Genomic DNA, 27,291 nt, shown 5'->3' on the forward strand with positions numbered 1-27,291 from the left:
AATAGTCAACATTATGGTAGTAATCAAATTTTGTTGTGATTATGGTAAATTATTATTACGGTTGTTGTGAGCTGCAAGGATTTAAAAGCATGCTTTGTGAATTGAAAACACACAGTATTTTTATTCACGACCGTTAAAAATTTAAATATGTAACTAATTTATCTTACTTTCCATTTTATGAATATATTATAATACAAAACCAGATGCTCTGCAGGGCGCAGCTTTATACGACCACAGAGCTTGAACCCTGAACAGTTGGGGCAAGTATGGACACAACATTCAAGCTGGATTCAGCTCTGAATATGGATTGTGATTAAATAGTTAACACAGCATAGGTATCTGACACAGAATGAATGTGGTCTAATGAACTTAAACATTTTTGTTTTTGCTTTTGAGCAATTCACTTTGCTGTTGAATATTAATCCTCTCAAAAAAAAAAATGTTTGAAGAAATTTTCTTTTTATTTCTGAAATCTGAAAAATTGAACACTCCCAAATTTTTTTCATCTCCCCCATTCCCTTATTCCAAAAATGATCTCAATTCAAATTTCTAATGGAGTTTGCAACAATAACTACTCAATTAAATACATCATAAAATATTAAAATATAAAATGTCATGGTTAAAATTTATTTTAATTAGTAGTAACTTCTAAAACAAGAGGCTCTCAAGAGCCTGAATCGCTCACCTGATAAACAATGCCTTATTAACTAAATTAATAAATTAATGTTTGTTGTAAATTAAACAGAGTAACAAAGGCCATGTACTATCCTGGAAATACCTTTTAAAGCCTCTTAGGAACCTCTGGAAAGAAATGGGCATGAGTTCGCCCTACACTTGATTAAGATACAGTCTAGGTCAATCTGATGATTCACAATACAATTGCTATTAACAGTTTATCTGTATCTATAATAATTTTCAAGATAATAACCAAACACTGCAAAATTTCTTTAAAATCATCAATTCAGGGGCATTATTATACCTGAAAAACCAGTTACCCAATTCCGCTGAAAATTTCAGGACAGGTAGACCTTGACCTAATAAATACTTTAACTTCTTGTCTTATTTGCTCTAAATGCTGGAGTTTTTGAGATATAAGCCAAAAACTGCATTTTACCCTGTGTTCTATTTTTAGCCATGATGGCCATGTTTTTTGACGAAATAGAAAATAAAACACAAACTTTATTTTATACACCCTACTGATCATTCAGTTGAAGTTTGGTTGAATTTGGATGAGTAGTGTTTTAGGGGAGAAGATTTTTTTAAAGTTAGCAAATATGATGAACAAATTGTGAAAAATTGTCATTAAAGGACAATAAGTGAATAACCTATTTGAATAACTTATTTGTAGATCTTTCTTTGCTAATCATTTATGCTGTTTACAGTATATCTTTATCTATAATAATATTCAAGGTAATGACCAAAAACTGCAAAATTTCCTTAAAATTACCAATTAAGTGGCAGAAACCCAACAATGGGTTGTTTGATTCATCTGAAATGCTCTAAATGCTTTCGTTTTTGAGATATAAGCCAAAAACTGCATTTGACCCCTATGTTTTATTTTTAGCAATGGCGACCATGTTTGTTGATAGATCAAAACTTCGAATATTTATAAACTAGATACCCTAAGGAACATTCAGTTAAAGTTTGGAAGTATTTGGCCTAGTAGTTTCAGAGGAGAAGATTCTTGAAATAGTTTACGATGACAGACGACGACTGACGACGACAACGGACGCCAAGTGATGGCATAAGCTCACTTTGGACCTTTGGGCCACGTGAGCTAAAAATAAATGGGGAATGTGTCCAAAGGGACACAGATGATGCCCCCACTAGCATAAAACGTTAAAAAGGGACATAACTCAAGAACTGTAAAAGTGAAGCTGCCAAAAATTGAACTTGAACTGAGTTTAGAGTTACAATAAGAATTATAGCATTTCATTAAATTTAGTTGAGACAAACTAAGGGACTACATCAAAAGTTCAATGTAGGATAAAAAACTTAATTCACATAGTTTTTTTAATGACCCCCCTACCCCCCTCTTAACTTAATTTGGGAAAAATTGATTGACCCATATGGATATATGTAAAATCGATGTAGGATAATCAAAACTTGCAGCAAGTTTAACCCCCCACCCCCAAACTATTTGAATTAAGTTTTTTATCCTTCATTGATCTTTTGATGTCGTCCCTAAGGTTAAGAGAACAGAATCGACAAAAATCTTCAATTTTTCCACCTGTAAAGAGGCATAACCCTAGAATGGTAATCAAAGTGCTTGTAATCACTGAATGGCAAAGATTGTTTTAAATTATCAGTTGGTAGTAAAAGTAAATATTGCATTGTATATTGTATATATATATATACATGTAGCATTGATTTAAGTTGATTCAACTACTATTCTGGACAAAGAAAGATAACTCCAATTTTCAAAGAATAATAATCATGGCTAAAAATAAACAAAAAGCTTCATCAGCAACATTTTATATTGGCAAATTTCCAATGAAATTTATTAAACTAAAGTAATTGGCAAATTTCCAATGTACATAATTTAAAAGCAGTTTAGGTGAGATAAACAAAAAAGCTTCATCAGCAACATTTTATATTGGCTAGGACAAGGTTCACTGATGGCACAATATGGCCTTAAATATCAACTTTATCATTAAACACCAAAAAGGTCATGATTTGATTCGTAAATGGGTCTATTTCAAAAGACTTAATGCTAAATAAATCAGTTCTATTAAAAAAAGTACATAATATTCTCCAAAGTAGGCCCATTTTGGACATTTTGGTAAAATATGGTGATTTTGTGCAATTTTCAGACCTAAAAGCTTTCGGAAAACATTGGCCGCCACCTACGATCCAAAATGTTTTGTAGCCAAAAGATTTCAATTTTGATATAGAATTCATCAATATAAAAACTTTTCGGATCGTGGATGGAGGCCAAGGTTAATTATTCCAAAAACAATTAAAATTGTGGAAAAAATTGACCAAAATTGACGTTAAATACAAATAATGTATACTTCAGGGGTCATAGCTTCATAAATTTTAATGGAAGGTGCCAATAAAATATATTTTTGTATTGATAGTATTATCACAAGTATTTCTATGCAAAATTTGTAATTTATTGGCCCCATTTTAAAAACGTCAAAAATTCAGGGCCAATTTTAACTCTTCGTGAACCTTCTCCTTTCCAATGAAGTTCATTAAACTAAAGTTATTGGCAAATTTCCAATGGAATTTACTATAATTAAGTCTTTGGTAAATTTCCAATTTACATAATTTAACAGCAGTTTTGGTGAAATATTCAAATGAGTTTCAATTACCAACCTTACACTGCTTTTAAATTATGTTAAGTAATTGTCCATTAACCTGGAAACCCTTTTCCCCCCTTTTTTGCACCTTATTCCTTAACAGTTTGAGCCATAACTCCCAAAGACAATTCTTACCATCTCTTTGTGGTATTCCAATATCCAAAATCTGAATACATGGTTAGATTCAGCATATCAAAGAACCCCAAGAATTCAATTTTTGATGAAATCAAATAAAGTTCAATTTTGGACCCTTGAGACCTCACTGTGGACCAATTTGATAACCGTGCCCAAATATTAAAAATCTAAATACAAGGTTAAATTCAGCATATTTAAGAACCCCATATATTCAATTTTTTGTTGAGATCAAACAAAGTTTAATTTTGGACCCCGATTTTGACCAACTTGAAAACTGTGCCAATAATAAAAAATCTAAGTACATGTTTAGATTCAGCATATCAAAGAACCCCAAGAATTAAATTTTTGTTAAAATCAAACAAAGTTTAATTTTGGACCCTTTGGACCTTAATGTAAACCAATTTGAAAACGAGACCAAAAATTAAGAATCTAAAAACACGGTTAGATTCGGCATTTCAAAGAACTCCCATAGTTCAATTTTTGATGAAATCAAACAAAGTTTAATTTTGGACCCTTTTTGCCCCTAATTCCTAAACTGTTGGAACCAAAACTTTCAAAATCAATCCCTAATTTCCTTTTGTTTAAATTTCATAGATTTCTATTAACTTATACTACAGTTATTGTGTGAAAACAAAAGAATGCTTATTTGGGCCCTTTTTTAGCCCCTAGCTAATTCCTAAACTGTTGGTACCAAAACTTCCAAAATCAATCTCAACCTTCCTTTTATAGTCATAAACCTTGTGTTAAAACTTCATAGATTTCTATTTACTTATACTAGAGTTTTTGTGCGAAAACCAAGAAAAATGATTATTGGACCCTTTTTTGGCCCCTAATTCTTAAACTATTGGGACCAAAACTTCCAAAATCAATCCCAACCTTCCTTTTGTTGTCATAAACCTTGTGTTTAAATTTCATAGATTTCAATTCACTTTTACTAAAGTTTAGAGTGCGAAAACTAAAAGTATTCGGACGACGAAGAAGACGACGACGTCATACCAATATATACGACCGCAAAAAAATTTTGCGGTTGTATAAAAAATGAACCCTTTTCTTCTTTAAAATAGCAAGGTTTATGCCTTTGATGCAATCTTTAAGCTGTTAATTCTATATATTTGTTGAAAAAATGCTATAATAAAGGCTTCACATAATGAACTGATACTTTCTTAACAGATTTTTCCCAGCACTCTGAAAATAAGGGCAATACGACACATCCAAAACTCGCCAATATATACTTATACAAGTAAATTTTTGAGAAAACAAGTGAAACTGCGTGCTACTGCCAAATACTTGACGATAAACAGGAAGTTGTTGAGTGATGAATCTGAAAACGCATCACACAGTATAGCTGACTTATGTAAATACTGAAACCAAATTTCAGAAATCCTTGTAATGTAGTTCCTGAGAAAGATGTGACGAAAAATTTTCATGGGATGGATGGACGGACTGATGGATGTATGGACAGACAGAGGTAAAACAGTATACCCAGGGATCTCCATGGCCTGTTTAACGATGGCGCCCCGCCATTGTTCAAATGTCTTGCACCATCGTCAAATGACTCGCGCCATCGTTAAATTGTCTTCCGCCGTCGTTTAAAACTTCATCGTGGTTTGTAGCCCGACGCCATTTTTTTTATCAATTATAATCATATGCATGTAATTGCATAACCCTTAGGCTTTTTATGTTATAATCAAATACAGTTCTAACGCCTGAGGGATATCCGGATTAAGATCGCTAATCACTTGTACCTGAGCTTGTACAGGTAGATCAACAAACCAGATAGGAGAATACTATCTGAGGATAGATGATCCATTTGTCGAATTAATCAACTAAGTTTCAGCAAATGATTATGATAATTTAGATTAAATAAATTAATTAATAATCCAGTTACAAAGAACAGTTTAACAAGTCGAACACGTGCTTTATTTTGACTTACGCAATCAGCATCCCCCTTTTTTAAGAAGTACAAAATAAGACGCAAAACAGTAAATATTATTTCATCGCAAATAACTCCAGTACTGCTGTAACGATAATTTAGAATTACTTAAACTTAAATATTTCCTGTAAAGAAATATCATATCATAATTCCGAATTCATTTCGTATATTACAATCAAATTGATACATCCACGTTTCCGGTTTCTATTCAGATTCGAAAGATGCATGTTGCACAGCATCAATTTGCCAGATAAAGTCATTAAAAACCTTTTCATTTGCCAACGTTTGCTTTACAAATCTCTTTAACCTTTTACATAACCCGTACGAATCGTTTTGTTGTTGCTGCAAATCAGCCATACCGGTAATGGGTTCTGAATTTGACAGTGTCTATGAAAAATAAGCTCCACATCATACAGAGTCGGATTTAGGGGGGTGGGGCCCAGGCCCACCCCCTTTTTCAGAAAATTTTGGTTGGTTATATAGGGAATCACTGAAGCGTGACGGAATTTAGGCAGTCAGTGGGCCCCCTCTTATGAAAGTTTCTAGATCTGCCACTGTCATATGATATGATATGATTTTTAACCCCCATAACAATTACCAAAAATACAAGAAATCTACATGGGGACCTTCATGACAGCTTTTGGTCATTCTCGACTAAGGGGGGACCATGAAGACTTGGCATTTGAATGGTTAACCAGATGCTCTGCAGGGCACAGCTTTATACCACCGCAGAGGTTGAACCCTGAACGGTTGGGCCAAGTATGGACACAACATTCAAGCTGGATTCAGCTCTAAAGGAAAAGGTTCAGTAAGCCCCCTTTTTGGCCCCAAAATATAGCAGTTTTAGAAAATTGTGAATATGTAGTCGTGAAGATATTTATTTAAAAGTAAAATGCTTCTGTTACATAAATATGGGCTGTTTTTGACAATACAATGCATATATATCGAGTATTAGCATCATTAAGTCACGCTAATTTAAATTACTGAAATCTTCAAAATTTTAGCATTTTAGTTATATTTTAGACGGTTGTCGTCTTAAATGAAAGTGGCCGCATTCGTGTTCATCCATAATATTGAAATATTAGTTGTATTTGATGATAATACATAATATATATAAAGGTTGAGGATGAACACGGATGCGGCCATTTTTATTTTTGACAAAAACCATCTGAAATGTGACGATTTTTGGCATATTTGATAGATTTTTCATATTTAAGCTTCAATCGGAGCGTTTTTAATGACTTAATCAGTTAAAATCTTTCACATAAACTAATTGAATCAATTGAAATAGACACTAAAGTGTTTAAAACGTGTCTAAAATCTTTCGTTAGATGAACTTGAAAATTGAGGCCGAAATCAGCCCTTACCAGCCCTACTCCTTTGGATTGTGATTAAATAGTTGACACAGCATAGGTTTCTGACACAGAATGAATGTGGTTCTAATGAACTTAAAATTTTTGTTTTGCCTTTGAGCAATTCACTATGCTGTTGAATATTAATCCTCTCAAAAAAATGTTTGAAGAAATTTTCTTTTTATCTATGAAATCTTAAATGAGAAAAATTGACCCCCCGGGGGACCCCCCAATATTTTTTCCACATCCCCCTTTCCTTTATTCCAAAACCGATCTCAATTCAAATTTCTAATGGAGTTTGCAACAATAACTACTCATTTAAGTACATCATAAAATACTAAAATGTAAAAAAAGTGCTTGTTATCACTGAATGGTAAAGATTGTTTTAATTTATCAGTTGGTAGTAAAAGTGAATATACATTGTATATTGTATAAAACAATGATTTAACTTGATTCAACTACTATTCTGGACAAAGAAAGATAACTCTAATTGAAATTTCTTGCTATTGCACAATATTGTGCAATTAGATATTTCTTGCTATTGCGCAATACTGTGCAATTGAAAATACTTGCTATTGCACAATACTGTGCAACTGAAGATTTCTTGCTATTGCACAATACTGTAGGTGAAATTGAAAATTTCTTGCTATTGCACAATACTGTGCAATTGAAGATTTCTTGCTATTGCTGAGCACTGTGCAATTGAAAATTTCTTGCTATTGAACAATACTTAATATAATAATTTTGGATCCTGATTTGGACCAACTTGAAAACTGGGCCCATAATCAAAAATCTAAGTACATGTTTAGATTCAGCATATCAAAGAAGCTCAAGAATTCAATTTTTGTTAAAATCAAACTAAGTTTAATTTTGGACCCTTTGAACTTTAATGTAGACCAATTTGAAAACGGGACCAAAAATTAAGAATCTACATACACAGTCAGATTTGGCATATCAAAGAACCCCAATTATTCAATTTTTGATGAAATCAAACAAAGTTTAATTTTGGACCCCGATTTGGACCAACTTGAAAACTGGGCCAATAATCAAAAATCTAAGTACATTTTTAGATTCAGCATATATCAAAGAACCCCATGCAAAGATTCATTTTTTGTTAAAATCAAACTAAGTTTAATTTTGGACCCTTTGGACCTTAATGTAGACCAATTTGAAAACGGGACCAAAAATTAAGAATCTACATACACAGTTAGATTCCGCATATCAAAGAACCCCAATTATTTAATTTTTCATGAAATCAAATTTTTCATGAAATCAAACAAAGTTTAATTTTGGACCCATTAGGCCCCTTATTCCTAAACTGTTGGGACCTCAACTCCCAAAATCAATCCCAACTTTCCTTTTGAGTTCAAAAACCTTGTGTTTGAATTTCATTGATTTCTATTTACTTATCAAAAACCAAGAATAATGCTTATTTGGGCCCTTTTTTGGCCCCTAATTCCTAAACTGTTGAGACCTCAATTCCCAAAATCAATACCAACCTTCCTTTTATGGTCAAAAACCTTGTGTTTAAATTTCATTGATTTCTATTTACTTAAACTAAAGTAATTGTGCAAAAACCAAGAATAATGCTTATTCAATGGGCCCTTTTTTGGCCCCTAATTCCTAAACTGTTGGAACCAAAACTCCCAAAATCAATCCCAACCTTCCTTTTGTGGTCATAAACCTTGTGTCAAAATTTCATAGATTTCTATTTACTTTTAAAAACTAAAGTTATAGTGCGAAAACCAAGAAAATGCTTATTTGGGCCCTTTGTGGCCCCTAATTCCTAAAATGTTGGGACCAAAACTCCCAAAATCAATCCAAACCTTCCTTTTGTGGTCATAAACCTTGTGTTAAAATTTCATAGATTTCTATTCACTTTTACTAAAGTTTAGAGTGCGAAAACTAAAAGTATTCGGACGACGACAAAGACGATGACGACGACAACGCAGACGACGACGCCAACGTGATACCAATATACGACCAAAAAATTAAAATTTTTGCGGTCGTATAAAAACGGCAATAAATGAAACTATTGATACTTCTAATTCTATAAAGAAAATTCAAATAAATATAATTTAAATAAGCAATGAATTAGCATGTTCACCATTCCTTGTATGGAGGGATAAAATACTTTCGATAGTGCTACACTGTACAGTGTAGACACGGTTTGTAATGGTGAAAGTTCCTCCATCGTTCAATTTTCATCCATGGTGATCCCTGTATACCCCCACTTTTTTAAAGCGGGGGGTATAATTAAGGGGAGATTATTTAAATATTATAATTTACTTATATAAGTATACTATTATTTACTTCTTCAAGTAAATAAAAATTACTTGTACAAGAACTACCTCTAACTGGTTAAATTTTATAGAAATCCATACAAAGTTTTTTTGCGGTCGTTTTTGCGGTCATATAAAAACTGTAAAATTTCCTTAAAATTACCAATTGACAATTCAGGGGCAGCAACCCAACAACGGGTTGCCTGATGCATCTGAAAATTATATCTAGAGCAGATAGATCTTGAGCTGATAAACAATTTTAACCCTTGTCAGATTTGCTCTAAAGGTTTTAGTTTCAGACATATAAGCCAAAAACTGCATTTTACCCCCATGTTCTATTTTTAGCCATGGTGGCCATCTTGGTTGATGGGCGGGGTCATCGGTTACATTTTTAAAACTAGATACCCTAAGGATGATTTAGGCCAAGTTTGGTTTTATTTAACCCAGTAGTTTCAGAAAAGATTTTTGTAAAAGTTAAGGGACGACGACAACAACGGACAACGACGACGGACGCCAAGTGATGAGAAAAGCTCACTTAGGTAAAAGGGCCAGGTGAGCTAAAAACTGCATTTAACCCCTGTGTTCTAATTTTAGCAACAGAGGCCATGTTTGTTGATAGATCAAAACTTCAGATACAATTTATAAACTAGATATATACCCTAAGGAACATTGAAACATTCAGTTAAAGTTTGAAGGTATTTTGCCCAGGAGTTTCAAAAGAGAAGATTCTTGAAATAGTTTACAACGACGACAGACGCCAAGTGATGGCATGAGCTTACATAGCCCTGCTCACATGGCCCTTTATGACAAGGTGAGCTAACAATATGACAAAAATCAGCGCCGCCAGGTGTCTAAAAACTCTTCAACTGTTCAATTTTAACTTTCAAATTTTGTTTTGAAGAATATACATACATGTATGTACTTTTACCTTGAAGAAAAGAAAATTACTCAGTTAATTGTTCAAATGAAAATTGCATTAAAGCAAAGAAGAAGAAATATGAAAACCCGGAAAGGGTGTTGCTAAACAGCGGAAACGGAAAACAGAACGGAATACAACACAAAAAAGATCTACACACGGCTTAAAACAATGGACGTTGGCCTCGATTCTATAGATAGGTTGTAAAGTAATAAAATTTTGAAGAAAGGCTTTTCTTTGAATTTCTGTTTTCTTTCTTAATTTTATACTTGAATCAAGATGTCATGTGGTGTATCTTGTGTCGTTGTTCTGCATTGGTGATTTTCGTTGTATCTTTTCTTGTATAAAGGAAAGAAAAAGTTGAGAAACCTGATGGGACATTGATGTATAGAAAATAACCTATAAAAAAAACCTGGAACTGGAAAAGCTTTATATTTCAAAAGGTAGAACTTGATTCTTCATATCTCTTATCCAGGGTATTTTAGTTCATTTATAGGTTTTAGAGTTTAGTGTTTATAAGTCAAGTTTGGAGTTTAGTGTGACGTCCATTTTCACTAACCTAGTACACCATTTTATTTAGGGGCCAGCTGAAGACCACCTCCGAGTGCGGAATTTTATCGCTGCGTTGAAGATCCATTGGTGGCCTTTGGCTGTTTTCTGCTCTTTGGTCAGGTTGTTGTCTCTTTGATATATTCCCCATTACCATTCTCAATTTTCTTTTTAAAGTTATGATTTTCCTTAAATGATGTCTTATGTTTTTGGTAAAAACTAAAGAAGACAGAGAGATTTTTGTCATGAACTATTCAAGTATATAATTTGGAAAGGTTCCATTGTTTAGAGAGATTTTTGTCATGAACTATTCATCTATAATGTTGGAGAGTTCCAATTGTTTAAGATGCATATATATATACCTAGATGAATGACATGTTCTCTTTATAGCCTCTTTTTTTATTAGCGGTTATGTATTTCCAAAACTGTTTAATATTTTATTTGATATCTAGCTTCTATCCTATTGTCAACATAATTGTTGTGAGATTTCGTAACTTCGGTCGTTATTGATTGTAAGTGAGACTACTAGTAGTCTAAGATTCAAGGTAGTTCTTTCTCTGAAATCGTCCCGCCCCAATTTTTTATTATTTTGAAATATTTACGATTTCCGGATTTTGTTCATTTCTGTTACCGGTAACCGTCAATTATTTCGTTTCATTCGAACTTCCTGTTTCAAATTTCGGTTTTCATATTTCTTGTTTCGAGTACTTTAAAACCATTGTTATGTTGACACAGATGACAATATCATCTACGGAGAATAGAGATAGATTACCAGAAGGGCATGAAATATTCGGGTTACGAGTAATACGCTTGTGTCCAAGAACGCAAATCACAGTATGTCACAAATTGGAAATTTTTGTTATTAGGCCAAATAAAATAGTATGTGTGGTTCCAGTTACATCTGAAAATAAGTTAGGGTAGGTAGGTATGGATTTTTTTTTTAATTTTATGGTGTTTTTTTTTACATTGAGTCTATGGGAGCAACATTCTGACTTTAACAGTGCTTGATGAAAAATGACAATAAAATCTTTAGGGTGGCTATTTTTAAGACAAAAAAGTAGGGACGGTAGGGTAACTGGAACCACACATATATTTTTATTTGGCCTTAGAAGAAAACCGTGATTTTTTTCAATAAAACATTGACTTTGTGTCAGCAAATTTGGGCTCTGAAAGATTTCAAAAGCCCAAGAATCGTGGAACACATTGGTAGAAAAAAAAACATAACTGGATTAAAGAAACTGACAAAAGCACAAACTTGTTAGATCTATAACCGTATATTCATGATATTGAGTTCAAAAAGTCGGCAAACATACACATTATGATATAGATAGCCTTTAGATTTACCCATGGCTTTTGTTTTTGTTTAAAAACACCAAATACCTATATAAACAGAGTCATTAAACAACTTAATGTTTTACATTGTAATTATATTTGCTTCAGTCTTGCATAACTTGGGAGTCTTAAAAGCACAACCCTACTTTTACCAACACTGCTTGAGTTCTCATTTCATTCATAATATTTGTGTTGCATACCATTGTATTTGCATAATGTTATGGGGACTACAAACCATCACTTAAAAAGTAGTCCAATTTCTCAATGATTTTACTGTTTACCATGTTTACTGGAAATATGTTTCTAAAGTAGCAAATAATTGCATGTAGAACAGTCGTTGCCAATCAGAGATATTTATTTAAGAATTTGAAAAATTATGTATGATTCTTTATACATGTTTACACATGTACATGGTATAAGCTAATATAACACTAAATGCACATATATATATATATGAAGTTTACGTCACAAGAAGGTTTCATATTAATAAAATTTAAAAAATAAAATCCTCCCACCCGCCCCATTTTTTTCAAAACTTTGGATGAAAATCTACTAATTAATTTTAGTTGGCCTTATGTCCAGTGGCCAATATTAAATGCATTTTCAGCGATGAGAACAATTTAAATTTTAACAATAAATACACTAGGTAGGTCATGTAATATATGTCATTCGGGAAGAAAAAGGTCAATGAAACTTGGACAGCCACTGAACAAAGAAAGTAACTACATGTAGTGATTTGTGTATGATGGAATTACTTAAAGGCCTTGTTCACACCAAACATGTTTACATTTGGTTTAATGTAATGTACACTAGTTTCACATTAAATTTGTTCACATCTATACACCTTGTTTAGCTACTTTTGTTCACACTTTTAAACTATGTCATTTAAATGTTCATTACGTAGAACCAAATTCAAATTTTCGAACAACTTTTCTAGCAGTTAGGGCACGACCATTTGACTTTAGAAAAAAACCGGGGGGATGGATTTTTCCACAATTTGATTCATTCAGATGATTAGAATGAACAAATATTCTGAATCCAAAGTTTCCCATACATTATATATATATATATAGTGTTAAATATTAAATTGGTACCATTGAAAAAAAAACTAATTATAAACTTCCGCAAGAGAAAAATTTCTGATTCAAAACACACACCCCCCCTTTTTTTTAAGTAAAGTGGTTGCTCCTTTAAGAAAGTCATTTTGGATGATTTGCAGTTAGTTAAAAGATGTCTCTCCATTACGCATTAAAAGCGTAGGTTCACCATCAGCGTGCTTACACAGGGATGATTCCAGGTGTTTTCAAATGGGTCCCTTGAACATCAAATTGGGAATTTTTTATGGATAAAATCTAAGACAAAATCATATCATTTTCCTGTAAAACGGAAAATATATATTAAGTTTAACCTCTACACTGATTTAAGAAGTTGTAACATTTTGAATAATTATGGATGGGCTACTGATTATGATATGATTCTGATCTCATAGATATGATCACCAGATTACTTGAAAGTTATTGGATTGAGACAAGGGAAGTTGTATTTATACATGAATACCATTGCACATGATGCACTAGTCCAAATAATTATGATGTCTTGAAATGCTATTACATTTTTTTTTTCTTTGACGCCTTACTTCGAACTAACCTAGGCATATTACATATACATAAACATATATACCAGCTAACATAAATCTATGGCAAGCCGCTTTACTATTTAATCAAATGTCAAGATATCTCATGTAATATGTAAGATATCTCAATTAATATATAAGATATCTTCTATAGTTTCATTTACATAAAAGATGTCTTATATATTATATGATATATCTTATATATATATAATTTCTTTCGTTTGAACGTAGTGAATAAGAGTGAAATTATTTTCTCTTGTTTGTTCATGATGTATGTAGGTGTCGTGCTTATCGCACGGTCATTTTCCCCGCCAAAACGGGGGTTTTGGTCATTCAGCACGACAGCGCCGAACCGTCAACACACATTTATCTAAAGTTTAATTCTTAAGTAAGTTGGTAAATTTTTTGTAATGTCGGACCCTGAAGAGATGGAAACCCCAGAACAGGAGGTGTCTCTTAGAGACGTTATGAAAGCTGTTAAAACCCAGGGTGAATTTAACGAAAAACTTAGGAAAGACATTTCCGAATTGAAACATGAAGTTCACGGGTCTACCGTTGCAGTTGCTTCCCAGGTTAAAAAGTTAAAAACTGAATCTCCATATCTTTGGAAATATGAGGGAAATAAGGTTCAATTTCTACTAAATACTGAATTTTTAGAAGACCTGACACAAGCTATTTGGGCCATTGATAATTCAAAGACCGACTACGCACGGGAAACTATTACTGAAGTAATTGACAAGATTAAAAGACGAAATAAACTTGTTAAGATTGCCGATAGTAGTGAAGGGGGTTGGGAGACTGTTAGGCAATATGAAAGTAATCCAGTGGCCAGTAACTCCGACGATGAGAGCAAAATTAATAAAGCTGAGAGTAGGGCGATACGTAAACGTAATGCAAAAGGAAAAAAGTCTGCTTCTAAGAAGGCTAATTATTCTGCTCCCAGTACTCCTTCTCAATTTGTTGATACTTTCCAAACAAAAAATCAGTCCTTTCGTGAACCCCAGTCATAGTACAATGGTCAAGCCTTGTATCAAAATCAACCCAGCACGAACGAATATCAACGACAAAATAGACAAGGAGCATGTTATGGTTGTAGATCGTTCCGGCACTGGAGAAGCCAGTGTCCCTTCAATCCCAGACCTATCCAGCCAAAATCAAAATAGTACAGACTTTATAAAAGATGAGTATAATTGTACGTAGCATAGATTATTTAATTGAAAATAATACAACTAAAGTATCTTCGATAAGTGACTCGGATAATCTCACTAATGATTACTACGAGTATGAACAGGGACAGGCACATATTATTGTGAAGGACATGCAGGCTTAAAAGTCACTATTCTTTTTGGAAAAATATTGGTTGTTATGATTATATTTTAGACCTTATTTTAGACCTCAGTCATGTTAACAAACATCTTTGGAAATCAAGTGTAAAATTTGAAGATGTTCGCATAGCCATGCAGTTTATCACAAACAATTCTTTTTGTTTCCAGTTTGATATTGTGTCGGCATATCACCATGTGAATATTTTTATGCCACATACAGAATTTTTAGGGTTTTCCTGGAGGCATGAAAACACCGAAAAATGGTATAAGTTTTTGGTTCTCCCGTTTGGACTTTCGTCAGCATGTTATATATTTACTAAGATCACAAGACCACTTATAAAAAAGTGGAGGGGTGAAGGTAAACAAGTTTTAATGTACCTAGATGATGGTTTAGCCCGTCCCTAGGATTTTCATGGCATTCCATCTATGCCATCGATATTTCATGGAAAAAGGATGGAAACGATGTAAAATTTGATGAAATTCCATGAAATTCATGGCAAAAATTTTCCATAGCAAAAATTGCCATCGTTTTCATATTTTGTATAAAAGAAATTCCATGGAAAGGATGAAAATCTATGGCAATCGATGGCAAAGTTTGGACTTTAACTTTTTGGTGGGATGGAAACGATGGCAAACTTTGACTTTGAAATTTTTAAGGAAGGCAAACGATGGAAAAGCAACACTTAGAAATTTTCTAAGATGAAAACGAAGGCAAATTGGACTTTGAATATTTTGATGATTTGAAACATAAAAAGTTACTGAAACATAATCAATACTCCTGTATGAGAATATTTGGAGGATTCCGCTTAAAAATAGCTGGATCCCCGAGATGGAATTCACCTACAAATTAAGTTCCTTAAGTTTAATTTTTTTTTCAAATGAAAAATATATCAATACTGATTAGAGTGTGAATGATAATTATTTGTGCCATAAAGCCAGTATTTGTACCACCCTGAAATCCAACATATATTTGAAGAGTCTTAAAGACTGCATATTAAATTCAATTAAATATAAAATGTGATAGCATTGTTAGGTAATTTATAACTTTATGTTATGTGTTGCTATTTATATACATTTAAACAAATAAAAAGTGACCAGAATATTATATACTTATTTCACAAACAGTAATTAAGACAATAAGTTATTTTTTAATTTTCCAACATAGGAAATGCAGGTTAAATTAATTTATTTTCAAGTACAATTATTTATTAAGTGTATCTCTTTTTAATTAAGTTATAAGCATGATACAGTGTGGATAATACACAAATATTATTTCCATGCAGTCTCTTTCTTAACAATTATAGTGATAGAAATGTTATGTAGGTTCACCATCTGTTTTCATTTGCCTCTGTGAAATTAATGGACAGGAAATGATATGTACACATTCATTGACAAGAGTTGGGGCCCAAAGAAGGAGACCATATGGCTTTGTACATTTCTCTTAAATTTCTACAGTCCAAAAATATAAAAATAATAGATAAAAATTGGTGAATATTTTTTATTTATTATTATATATATTTAAGATTTAAGATTTAGGTAATTAATAGTATGATTAGGGAAACATTTCAAGGAATCAAACAACTCCCCAAATAACCCCAACACTGGTCAGATTCAAAATTTGAACTTGCAGACATTACAAGAAAAGATGTCTTATTTCTCAATCTTATTTATCTTGACCAACATATGAATTTTACCATGGATGTAGAGTTGTGGCCTAAAAAGAGCCAAAGTATTCTAATTAACATTAAAAAGTGCAGATGTATTATTCTGATGACATAACTATTGGATTTGTGAAGATTGATGTTTTCATATATTTTGGATTAAATCTTCTGGTAAGTACAAATTATGAATAAGTATTTCAACCTTTTTGAATATTATGAAACTGCTATTTCCTTCAAATAAATTGTGACATATATAAGTACCATGTAGGATCAAGAGAATAACTATGAAAGACCATGCAATTTTTGCATAATTACATCATGTACATAATTACTGAGGTATTATGACAAGACTTATCTTTAAGACAATCTATTTTATAGAATATTATTCGATAGTAGTTTTGGCAAAATTGGAGATCTGTAGTATGACTAATAATTATATACATGATCTATTCTGAAAAATCAAAAAGTATTATCTTTTAAAATTAGTACATATGTTCTGAATTATCATGATTATGGATCAAATTTAAGATTTTAAAAATTGCAAGACATACATGTAAATATGGGCCTATGATGTTAAAGTGAAATAAAAGACCAATACTAATCACAGTAAAGAATAACCTATACACTTCATACAGAATATGTAATAATTATTTTGTTTAATTGTAATATTTCTTATCTTTTAATTGTAATATGTTTTATATTTCAGAACTGCATAGTGAAACAAAAGAAATTTTTTTTCTGATAGGACTGAAGAATGGACACATTCAATCAGACTTGGAGTAAGTAGTTTTATATGAAAGAAATTCTTATGAATGCTTTTTAAGTAATTTTTGCACATATTGGACTTTCAAAACATTTTGGAAAAAAATCAAAAGTTGTAAAACCATCTGTAATATTAATTTTTATATAAACATGATATATATCTTTGAAAATTTGGGGTTACAGCCCACAGGTCTTATTTTATTGAAAAAATCCCCAAAACAGGTCATTATAATTATCTGCCCTTGATTTTACAAGGATTCTTTTCTAAAAATATAATTACTCTTTAACACATGCTTAACATCTTATTTTTCATAGTTTTATTTTATTTTTTCGAGTTTTAGATGTTTCTGTTGTATATTGAATGATATATGGTAAAAATAGTAAATTCAATATAAAAAAGAAGATGTGGTATGATTGCCAATGAGACAACTATCAAACCAAAATGACACAGACATTAACAACTATAGTTCACCATACAGCCTTCAACAATGAGAAAAGCCCATCAAGTCAATATGTCAAAACGAAGGAAAACCCCACGTATTTGTTTTAAATACTAGTATATATATGATATTTCTCAGAATAGATATTAATATATATGGTAACTTTTTTTTAGGCATCATACGAAAGAAATGGAAAGTTGTCCTCTAGGTCATCAACCATTTGCCGAAGCCAAGTGAGGAACACAAGACAAGATAGACGTCAGATAGCAATAATGAACTTTGAACATTTCCAAAATGTTTAACTTAACATTAAAACATAGTCTAATTTTAATAGTTTGTTTTTTTTTATCTATTTTGCTAGCAATATACATGTATGGCAATGAAATTTTAACCGTGAAGCTTTATTTTGAAAGTAATGAGGTTAATTCAATCTGATGAGAACTCCTGCAGATATTTACATTCCCGGTGTCCTATTTTGAAAAGGACAAAGGACAAGAATATGTTATCAAACTATACATGGTAATATTGCAGGTCTGCATGTCCATTTGTGAGTGAATACCAGGGAAATGCCATAGATGCCATACTTTCCATGACAATCTGTAATTGTTTCCATCTTTTTCATGGCAACCTGCCATAAATGCCATACTTTTCATAGAGGCCATGTCAACCTGCCATTGATGCCATACTTTCCATGGAAATCATGGCAATTTGCCATAGATGCCATGATTTCCATCCTTTTATGATTTAATGGCAACAATGGAAATACTGAGTATACAATCCATGTCACTCTTTTTTCCGATGCCATGGAATTCATGAAAACCATGAAAAAGCTCGTTTCAATACTCCATCCTTTTCATGGCAACAATTTTGCCATGGAAATTCCATGGAATGCCATGAAAATTCTAGGGACGGGAGGCACTCATACGGACGAAGAAACTTGCAAAACTATGTCCAATCAAGTGAGACCAGATTTAATTCAGAGTGGATTTGTTCCTAAAAATGAAAAATCTAAATGGTCACCTATGAAACAACTTTTGGTATTTTTGGGTTATTTAATTGACACAAACCGTGGCACTATAACCATTCCGAACGAAAGAGTTCAAAAGGTTTTAAAAACTATTGCTGACGTTGAATATTATGTATCTAAACATGGCAAAGTCCATGCACGATTGGTTGCTTCTTTAGTGGGACAAATAGTGTCCATGTCATACGTCATGGGTAACGTTGCTTATATCATGTCTAAACATTTAAGCATTGATATTTTAAGTATGACTTCGTGGAATAGTTGTATTGTTTTATCAACAGAAAGCTTGATACAAATTAAATTTTGGAGAGAAAATTTAGAACACGTAAATGTTAAAAAGTTTTCTTCAGATGTGTCATGTCAATCTGTAGTTTATAGTGATGCAAGCAATACAGGATATGGTGGCTATGTTGTAGAAACACCTTTTAATATAGCACATGGTATGTGGTCCGAATGTGAGGCTTCAAAGAATTCTACGTGGAAAGAGCTAAATGCTGTTAGAAATATTCTATTATCTATGATCAATGTATTAAAAGATAAACGAATTAAATGGTTCAGTGATGACCAGAATGTAGTAACTATTGTGGAAAAAGGTAGTATGAAACCTGAGTTACAGGATATTGCTATGTGCATTTTTGAGAATTGTTTGATACATAATATATCTATCGATGTAGTTTGGGTTCCTAGAACCTTGAATGAGAAAGCGGATTTCATAAGTCGTATTATTGATTATGACGATTGGGGTATTGATGAACAGTTATTTATGTATGTAGATTCCCTATGGGGACCTCATGAGATAGACTGGTTTGAAAATGATGACAATCATAAGTTAACGGTATTTTATTCCCGTTATTGGACGGTGAACTCGATGGGTATCGATGCATTCACTATTAACTGGCAAGGTGCCAATGGTTGGTTTGTACCACCTGTATGTTTAGTGTCTAAAGTAATAAGTTACATGAGGCAATGTTTTGCTCATGGGACACTTGTTTTACCTTTATGGAAGTCGGCAAGCTTTTGGCCGATGCTATGTCCTACGGGTGAAGGGTTCATTAAAGAGGTGAAAGGCTGTATAGATTTACCTACTAACAAGAAATTCTATACTTCTGGTAAAGGGAATAAATCAGTATTTGGAAATATTGATTTACCCTTCAGGGTGTTGGCTTTGAGACTTGATTTTGAACCTTTTTAACAACTAATATAAAAGTTCTTGAGTTGGTGGCGGTAATGTTACAGTTGGCCTGAGGGGCTGTGGTGGTGGTTTAATCTTAAGTGAAATGCGAGACGAGTTATGTGAACATTAGATTGTGAAATTGTTTATATACAAATTGTATGTGCTTTGTACATTATGTTTTAATGTGATTTTTATTTTTACATATGTTTTTGCAGGCTAAGTTCCAAAGCGATCTGTTGGAATTACCTGATACTTTGATTGAGAAAATCCATTTACTTCCTGATCTGTTAACCGAAATTAAATCTAACAACACCGTTCAAAATTATTATTATGGTTTTTATACGACCGCAAATTTTGAAAAAATTTTCGTCGTATATTGCTATCACGTTGGCGTCTGCGTCGTCGTCGTCGTCGTCGTCGTCGTCGTCCGACGTCCGAATACTTTTAGTTTTCGCACTCTAACTTTAGTAAAAGTGAATGGAAATCTATGAAATTTTAACACAAGGTTTATGACCACAAAAGGAAGGTTGGTATTGATTTTGGGAGTTTTGGTCCCAACATTTTAGGAATTAGGGGCCAAAAAGGGCCCAAATAAGCATTTTCTTGGTTTTCGCACTATAACTTTAGTTTAAGTTAATAGAAATCTATGAAATTTTGACACAAGGTTTATGACCACAAAAGAACGGTTGGGATTGATTTTGGGAGTTTTGGTCTCAACAGTTTAGGAATTAGGGGCCAAAAAAGGGCCCAAATAAGCATTATTCTTGGTTTTCGCACAATAACATTAGTTTAAGTAAATAGAAATCAATGAAATTTAAACACAATGTTAATGACTACAAAAGGAAGGTTGGTATTGATTTTGGGAGTTTAGGTCCCAACAGTTTAGGAATTAGGGGCCAAAAAGGGACCCAAATAAGCATTTTTCTTGGTTTTCGCACCATAACGTTAGTATAAGTAAATAGAAATCTATGAAATTTAAACACAAGGTTTATGACCATAAAAGAAAGGTTGGGTTTGATTTTGGGAGTTTTGGTCCCAACATAATAAGGGGCCCAAAGGGTCCAAAATTAAACTTTTGTTTGATTTCATCAAAATTGAATAATTGGGGTTCTTTGATATGCTGAATCTAACTGTCATGACTGTGTATGTAGATTCTTAACTTTTGGTCCCGTTTTCAAATTGGTCTACATTAAGGTCCAAAGGGTCCAAAATTAAACTTAGTTTGATTTTGACAAAAAATGAATCAGTTAGGTTCTTTGATATGCTGAATCTAAAAATGTACTTAGATTCTTGATTATTGGCCCAGTTTTCAAGTTGGTCCAAATCGGGGTCCAAAATTAAACTTTGTTTGATTTCATCAAAAATTGAATAAATGGGGTACTTTGATATACCAAATCTAACTGTGTATGTAGATTCTTCATTTTTGGTCCTGTTTTCAAATTGGTCTACACTAAAGTCCAAAGGGTCCAAAATTAAACTTAGTCTGATTTTAACAAAAATAAAAATCTTGAAGTTCTTTGATATGCTGAATCCAAAAATGTACTTAGATTTTTTATTATGGGCCCAGTTTTCAAGTTGGTCCAAATCAGGATCTAAAATTATTATATTAAGTATTGTGCAATAGCAAGTCTTTTCAATTGCACAGTATTGCGCAATGGCAAGAAATATCTAATTGCACAATATTGTGAAATAGCAAATTTTTTTTTAATTAGAGTTATCTTTCTTTGTTCAATTTTTCTCATTTGAAATTTCATAAATAAAAAAGAAAATTTCTTCAAACATTTTTTTGAGAGGATTAATATTCAACAGCATAGTGAATTGCTCTAAGAGAAACAAAAATTTTAAGTTCATTAGAACACATTCATTCTGTGTCAGAAACCTATGCTGTGTCAACTATTTGATCACAATCCAAATTTAGAGCTGAATCCAGCTTGAATGTTGTGTCCATACTTGCCCTAACCGTTCAGGGTTCAACCTCTGCGGTCGTATAAAGCTACGCCCTGCGGAGCATCTGGTTTTGAGATGGAAAAAATGGGCTTTATCTAATGGAATATCTAGTGAATTTATTTTACCGGCCAAACCAATACATGTGGCTATATATTTAGCATGTTTAGTGCAACAAAATCGTACGCCCAGTCCTATCAATCAAGCGTTTTATAGTATTAGATGGGCACATAAAATTATTAGTGTTATTTCTCCTACAGATTCTGATTTAGTGAAAAATATTCTTGAAGGAGCTAAGAGACGTCTATCTGTTCCGATTAAAAAGAAAGAACCGATCACTCCAGATATGCTTTCACAGATGTTCGACAGGTTATATTGCGAAAATAATCTTTACAACCAGCGTACTATTTCTGCTTGTTTGTTATTTTATTCTGGTTTTTTACGTGTTTCTGAATTGCTGAATTTGAAACCTGTGATATTCAATTTTTTCTAAGTCATATGTCAGTATTCATACAGAAAAGTAAAACGGATATTTACAGAGATGGTGATCGAATAATCATTGCGAGAACTGGGAATAAATTATGTCCTGTGAAGAACTTGGAGAGTTTTTTAGAATGGAGCAATTAATCCACTTGATACTGATGTTTTCGTTTTTCAGAATTTGACAAAAACCAAGGAAAATTATGTGTTCCGAAAAGAAAACAAACCTCTTTCTTATACAAGAATGCGAGAGCTATTTATAGAAGCTTTTTCTCCGATTGTGCCAAATATAAAATCTTTTGGCCTTCACAGTCTAAGGTCTGGTGGAGCTTCTGCAGCTTGTAATTTTGGTATTTCTGATAGACTTTTCAAAAGGCATGAACATTGGAGGTCGGAGACAGCAAAATACGGTTACGTTAAGGACTCGTTTTCGGACAGAATGTTAGTTTCACAAAATTTGGGTCTTTAGTATATTTTTTCCAAAATTAAATTATTAGTGCTTTCTTACATATTGTCCCTTTCTTTAGTTCAGCAGCGGCGTTGTCGTGTGGCTTTGAATTTTTTTATGAGTTTATTGTTTTCTTCATACTGTTTAGCAGTATGTCATTTACAATTTCATCAATACGATGTATTTGTGGTACATGGTATATGAGACCAATACAAAGTATTTGTGGTATATGGTATATGAGACGGCATTGAGTAGTAATTCTGTTTTTTGAATACAGAATGAAGTTTGTGACAAGAGAAATATAATTTCTTTCGTTTGAACGTAGTGAATAAGAGTGAAATTATTTTCTCTTGTTTGTTCATGATGTATGTAGGTGTCGTGCTTATCGCACGGTAATTTTCCCCGCCAAAACGGGGGTTTTGGTCATTCAGCACGACAGCGCCGAACTGTCAACACACATTTATCTAAAGTTTAATTCTTAAGTAAGTTGGTAAATTTTTATTTATAAGTCCCCCTTTTATCGTAATTATATGATTGATAGGACTGGAGGGTAGTTTTTTATGTTTGGAAAAATTATAAATTATATTGTTGAAATGTTGTATTGTGTATGCAAGTTATATGAATTGTTTCATATCTTTAATAAACTGAGCAGCGGCGTTGTCATGTTGCTTTGCACTTTATTTATGAGTTTATTATTTTCTTCATACTGTTTAGCAGTATGTCATTTACAATTTCATCAATACGAAGTATTTGTGGTATATGGTATATGAGACCAATACGAAGTATTTGTGGTATATGGTATATGAGACGGCATTGAGTAGTAATGCTGTTTTTTGAATACAGAATGAAGTTTGTGACAATAGAATATATAAAATATCTCATAAGATTATTAGAGATCTAATAAAGTATATGAGATAAATAATAAATATCTTTTATAATTTACAAGATATCTTTTATAATTTACAAGATAAAGATCTAGACAATTATATAAGATATCTTATAAACTATATATTTTATAATATATCTTATATCTCCTAAAGTAATTAAGATATCTTATCAAGTTTATAAGATAGTTTATAAGATATCTTATATAGATTATAAGATAGCTTTTAAGATATCTTTAAGATATCTTATATAGTTAATGGGATATCTTATAAAGAAAATTATATCAGATATCTTATAAACTATATGTTTTATAAAATATCTCCTAAAATTATTAAGATATCTTATGAATATCTTTCATATAAATTATATTTATATTCATTTTAAAAATAATAAGATATCTTATACAAAATACATAGTTTATAAAATATCTGATATAGTTAATAAGATATCTCATATAGTTTATAAGATATTTTATATAATCTATAAGATATGTTATATAAATTATTAGATATCGCTTATATTTTATGAAATTCTTTTAAAAATTGTAAATTTCATAAACTTTATAAGATATCTTATATAATCTGTAAGATATTTCATATAATATCTTATAAACTATACAAGATATCTTATAAAGTATATAAGATATCTTGAAATTAAATTAAATAGCAAAATGGCTTGCCATATATATAAACCAATGAAAAAAAATCATCCATTTGGTATTTTTTCAACAGGTCATCTTTATAATTAAGTTTACCTTGATTAAAATGGATTTCAAATTGATCTGGTCCATTGTCATATTCAGAAAGACAATTACAAAAGTTTATATGCTTAATAGATAAGATATTTAAAGCAATTGACCAGTGAACTTATTAAAATTATTTGGAAAAATTGTAGATTTTATAAATAAATAAAAGAATATTTGAAATTAACTTAACGATTTATGCATGCGCCGGAAAGTAATTCTCAAAAAGGTGATGGTATTCTAAACAAGAAGAAAGGATCATTTTAAATAACTTTTGAAACAGTTCCATATTAAATGGTGACATATCGTATTTCATGAATGGTCTAATCCTCAACATTATTTTTCAAAAACGCTCAAACTTTTGTCTTTTGAAGAAATAGAGCAAAATATAAAATAATTTATTTTCATCAAATTATATAACCATGCAGCTCTTCTGGGCGATCTGCTTTTGCGAGATCGGCGCCCATTAAAATGGATTCATCAATATTATATCAAAATTTGAATTTGCTCTTAGCCGAGGTCTGCTTTCACACCAATTTTGACAACATGTTTTTGATCAACCTGCTTGGCGATCTACTTTACGAGATCAAATAATCCCATAACATTTTAATTAATTGAATCCGGCTTCTAAAATTGTTTACCACATGTTAAGTTGAATTTAGTTAACATAATCATAGATATCTATGACATAATCAAATCGTCCACTAAAGTCAAAAGATAAGACACTTCATAAACATCTATATTTTGCCTATATTTTTCAAACTATAACGAATAAAGTCCTAAACTTTTCCGGAAATACCAATTCTTATTTTATTTTCATGAATTGGGAATTTATATTCATAAATTTTTTTGGGGGGCCGCTGGACGATTTTAGGACCGCCAAGCGGCCCTAAACTATATAGTAGAATCATCCCTGTTACAGATGAAGAAAAAGAATTGCGATGTTAAGGATCACTACATTTCTATCTTTTCAGTTTGTTTCAAATGGTATTTTTTCTCCAAGGAGTTATTTGGCAAAGGGAGGGGGTAATGTTTTTTTTTTTTTATTTCTAATTTTATTTTAACGGATCTGAGATACTACACAAACAAATAATAAACCTCACCCTCTTTTCAGTAATGCATTTATGAGTGAATCGTTGCTTGAGTATAAAGACCAGTGACAAATATTTCTGTCAGTGTGTACGTCCAATCGATTCGGGAAGACCTTTTCAAATGACTTATGTGTTCGGCAATGATGATGGATGAGTCTTGATTAGGGGTTAATAAGGCTACGTAAAGTGTTTTTATAACAAATAAACATATCGAGTTTAGACAAATATTTTTGTAAAGAACTTTATTAATAAGTGTTATTTAAAGTTCTGAATGCCTAGTTTTGTGTATACTTAACATACACAAGGCCTACATCGACTATCGACTGCATGTAGACAAAACAGGATTTAAACTACATGTAAACATTGAGTTTTATCAATGGGAATGTAATTATGTTTAGTTTATGTGTGAGTTACACTAACACAACATCGAGTTTAGGTCAATGTGAACACGGCCTTATACAGAACACTTAAGTCAGTGGATATTTCATTGAGATATATATCGTAAATATTTGCAAAAGTATTTCACTGGAATCCTATTTTCCTCAAAGTATTTGGGCAGGGCAACCGGCAGAATCCAAACGTACTAAGTATATTTTTGAGAATGTTCCGACGTGTGCAAATATTATTTTTCATCCATTGATTTACTATTTTTCTGCATTTTAATCTGTATTTTGTTCCAGAACTAAGTGCGTGTGCGTAATTCAAAGGACTTCGTTAAGAGCAATTCTCTGTAACCACCAAAGAAATTCTAATAGGGTCTGGCACACATGGTCTCAGATTTTGATGAAACTTATATGTAATAGTCAGTACCTTACCTAAAGGCAATAACAGGCAACAAATTGTTCCGGAATATTCCGGTTGCCATGGAAACCACATAGGTTGATTTTAGCAAAAAAGGTCATATTTTAACTCTAAAAAAAGTAAAAAAACGACATTTTGCATGCACTGTTTAGTACTTTTTTCATGTATAACATAAACTTTTTTTCTGAATAATATATAGTCCAGCTGATTCGTGCATATTTTCGAAAGAATTGTGGGTTTGATGATAAAAGCATATAATTTTGCACAAGGGTTAACATGTATATTGTGGTCAATTCAGGCTATGGACCCATTCTGAAAAAATCAAAATGGCGGATTTTTTCAAGATGGCGGACAAGTGCTATAAAATTTCACTAATTGGGGAAAAAAACCCCAAAAGAATTTGAAACTAAATCTTTTTAATGTAAATACAACATAAGGAATCATTTCTGATAAGTTCTATCACTATTTCGAACTAATCAATAATTTTCAAAAAGGTGGACATTTTAAAAATGGCCGCCAAAACATGTGAAATGGACAAAACAAAAACTTTGCTTAAAAATTCAACTTTTGTTTTCTATCAAATTTTACTTCAAACACATTTCTACTCAAAGTGTTTACACCTCTTTATTTGTCAAATTATATCACTTATTGATTGGTCATCTTGTCTCTGTCAAATTCCCCACCACATTTACAAAGTGCCATACATAGCAGTATGGCCTTCACACATTTACAACATCCACGAAATCCATAATCAATTTTACAGCCACACTCTATCAGCTAATTACAGATACTGAAGGTTGTTGCAAGTATGTCCAATAGGGTACCAACATCTAAATTTTGTCTTGCTGCCATCCCCATGCACTCGGTGAACCTGCTTGGTTATAGACATTTCCCCAAACAAAGGCTTGACATCTAAACAGCTCGTTTTGTGTGTTCTAGTAAAGCGGATAGTGATGAAGAAATGTTATCTATTGCCTTTTTTCCTAATGAATAGATCATTCCGTGCATCTTTCACCTTCGTACCTAATTTACTTGTTATATCATACATCAGTATAACATATTGCTCTATCTATAGCA

At 32.0% G+C, this 27,291-nt stretch overlaps 1 protein-coding gene and 2 long non-coding RNA genes across 4 annotated transcripts in view; 2 read left to right on the forward strand and 1 right to left on the reverse strand.

The window, feature by feature from the left end:
- Positions 1-27,291, reverse strand: part of LOC143083889 (uncharacterized) — a 197,658-nt gene that overhangs the window by 164,140 nt on the left and 6,227 nt on the right. The window lies entirely within an intron of this gene.
- On the forward strand, positions 14,895-20,018 carry LOC143083884 (uncharacterized). Its single transcript, XM_076260261.1, has 2 exons — positions 14,895-15,159; positions 18,532-20,018. The coding sequence occupies exons 1-2, from the start codon at positions 14,895-14,897 to the stop codon at positions 19,839-19,841; spliced, it is 1,575 nt and encodes a 524-aa protein (XP_076116376.1). The 3' UTR covers positions 19,842-20,018.
- On the forward strand, positions 16,427-17,956 carry LOC143083885 (uncharacterized). Its single transcript, XR_012980922.1, has 3 exons — positions 16,427-16,594; positions 17,130-17,202; positions 17,799-17,956. It is a non-coding gene; the product is annotated as an uncharacterized LOC143083885 (long non-coding RNA).

This window comes from Mytilus galloprovincialis, chromosome 7 (genome assembly GCF_965363235.1).
Source record: "Mytilus galloprovincialis chromosome 7, xbMytGall1.hap1.1, whole genome shotgun sequence".
Classification (NCBI taxonomy): domain Eukaryota; kingdom Metazoa; phylum Mollusca; class Bivalvia; order Mytilida; family Mytilidae; genus Mytilus; species Mytilus galloprovincialis.

Excerpts from the sequence above, each read along its gene's own strand:
- LOC143083884 (XM_076260261.1), top strand. The coding sequence starts at position 14,895 with ATGCAGTTTATCACAAACAATTCTTTTTGTTTCCAGTTTGATATTGTG. Across the intron at positions 15,160-18,531 it reads CCTAGATGATGGTTTAGCCC|GGACGGGAGGCACTCATACG; the intron begins GTCCCTAGGATT and ends TGAAAATTCTAG.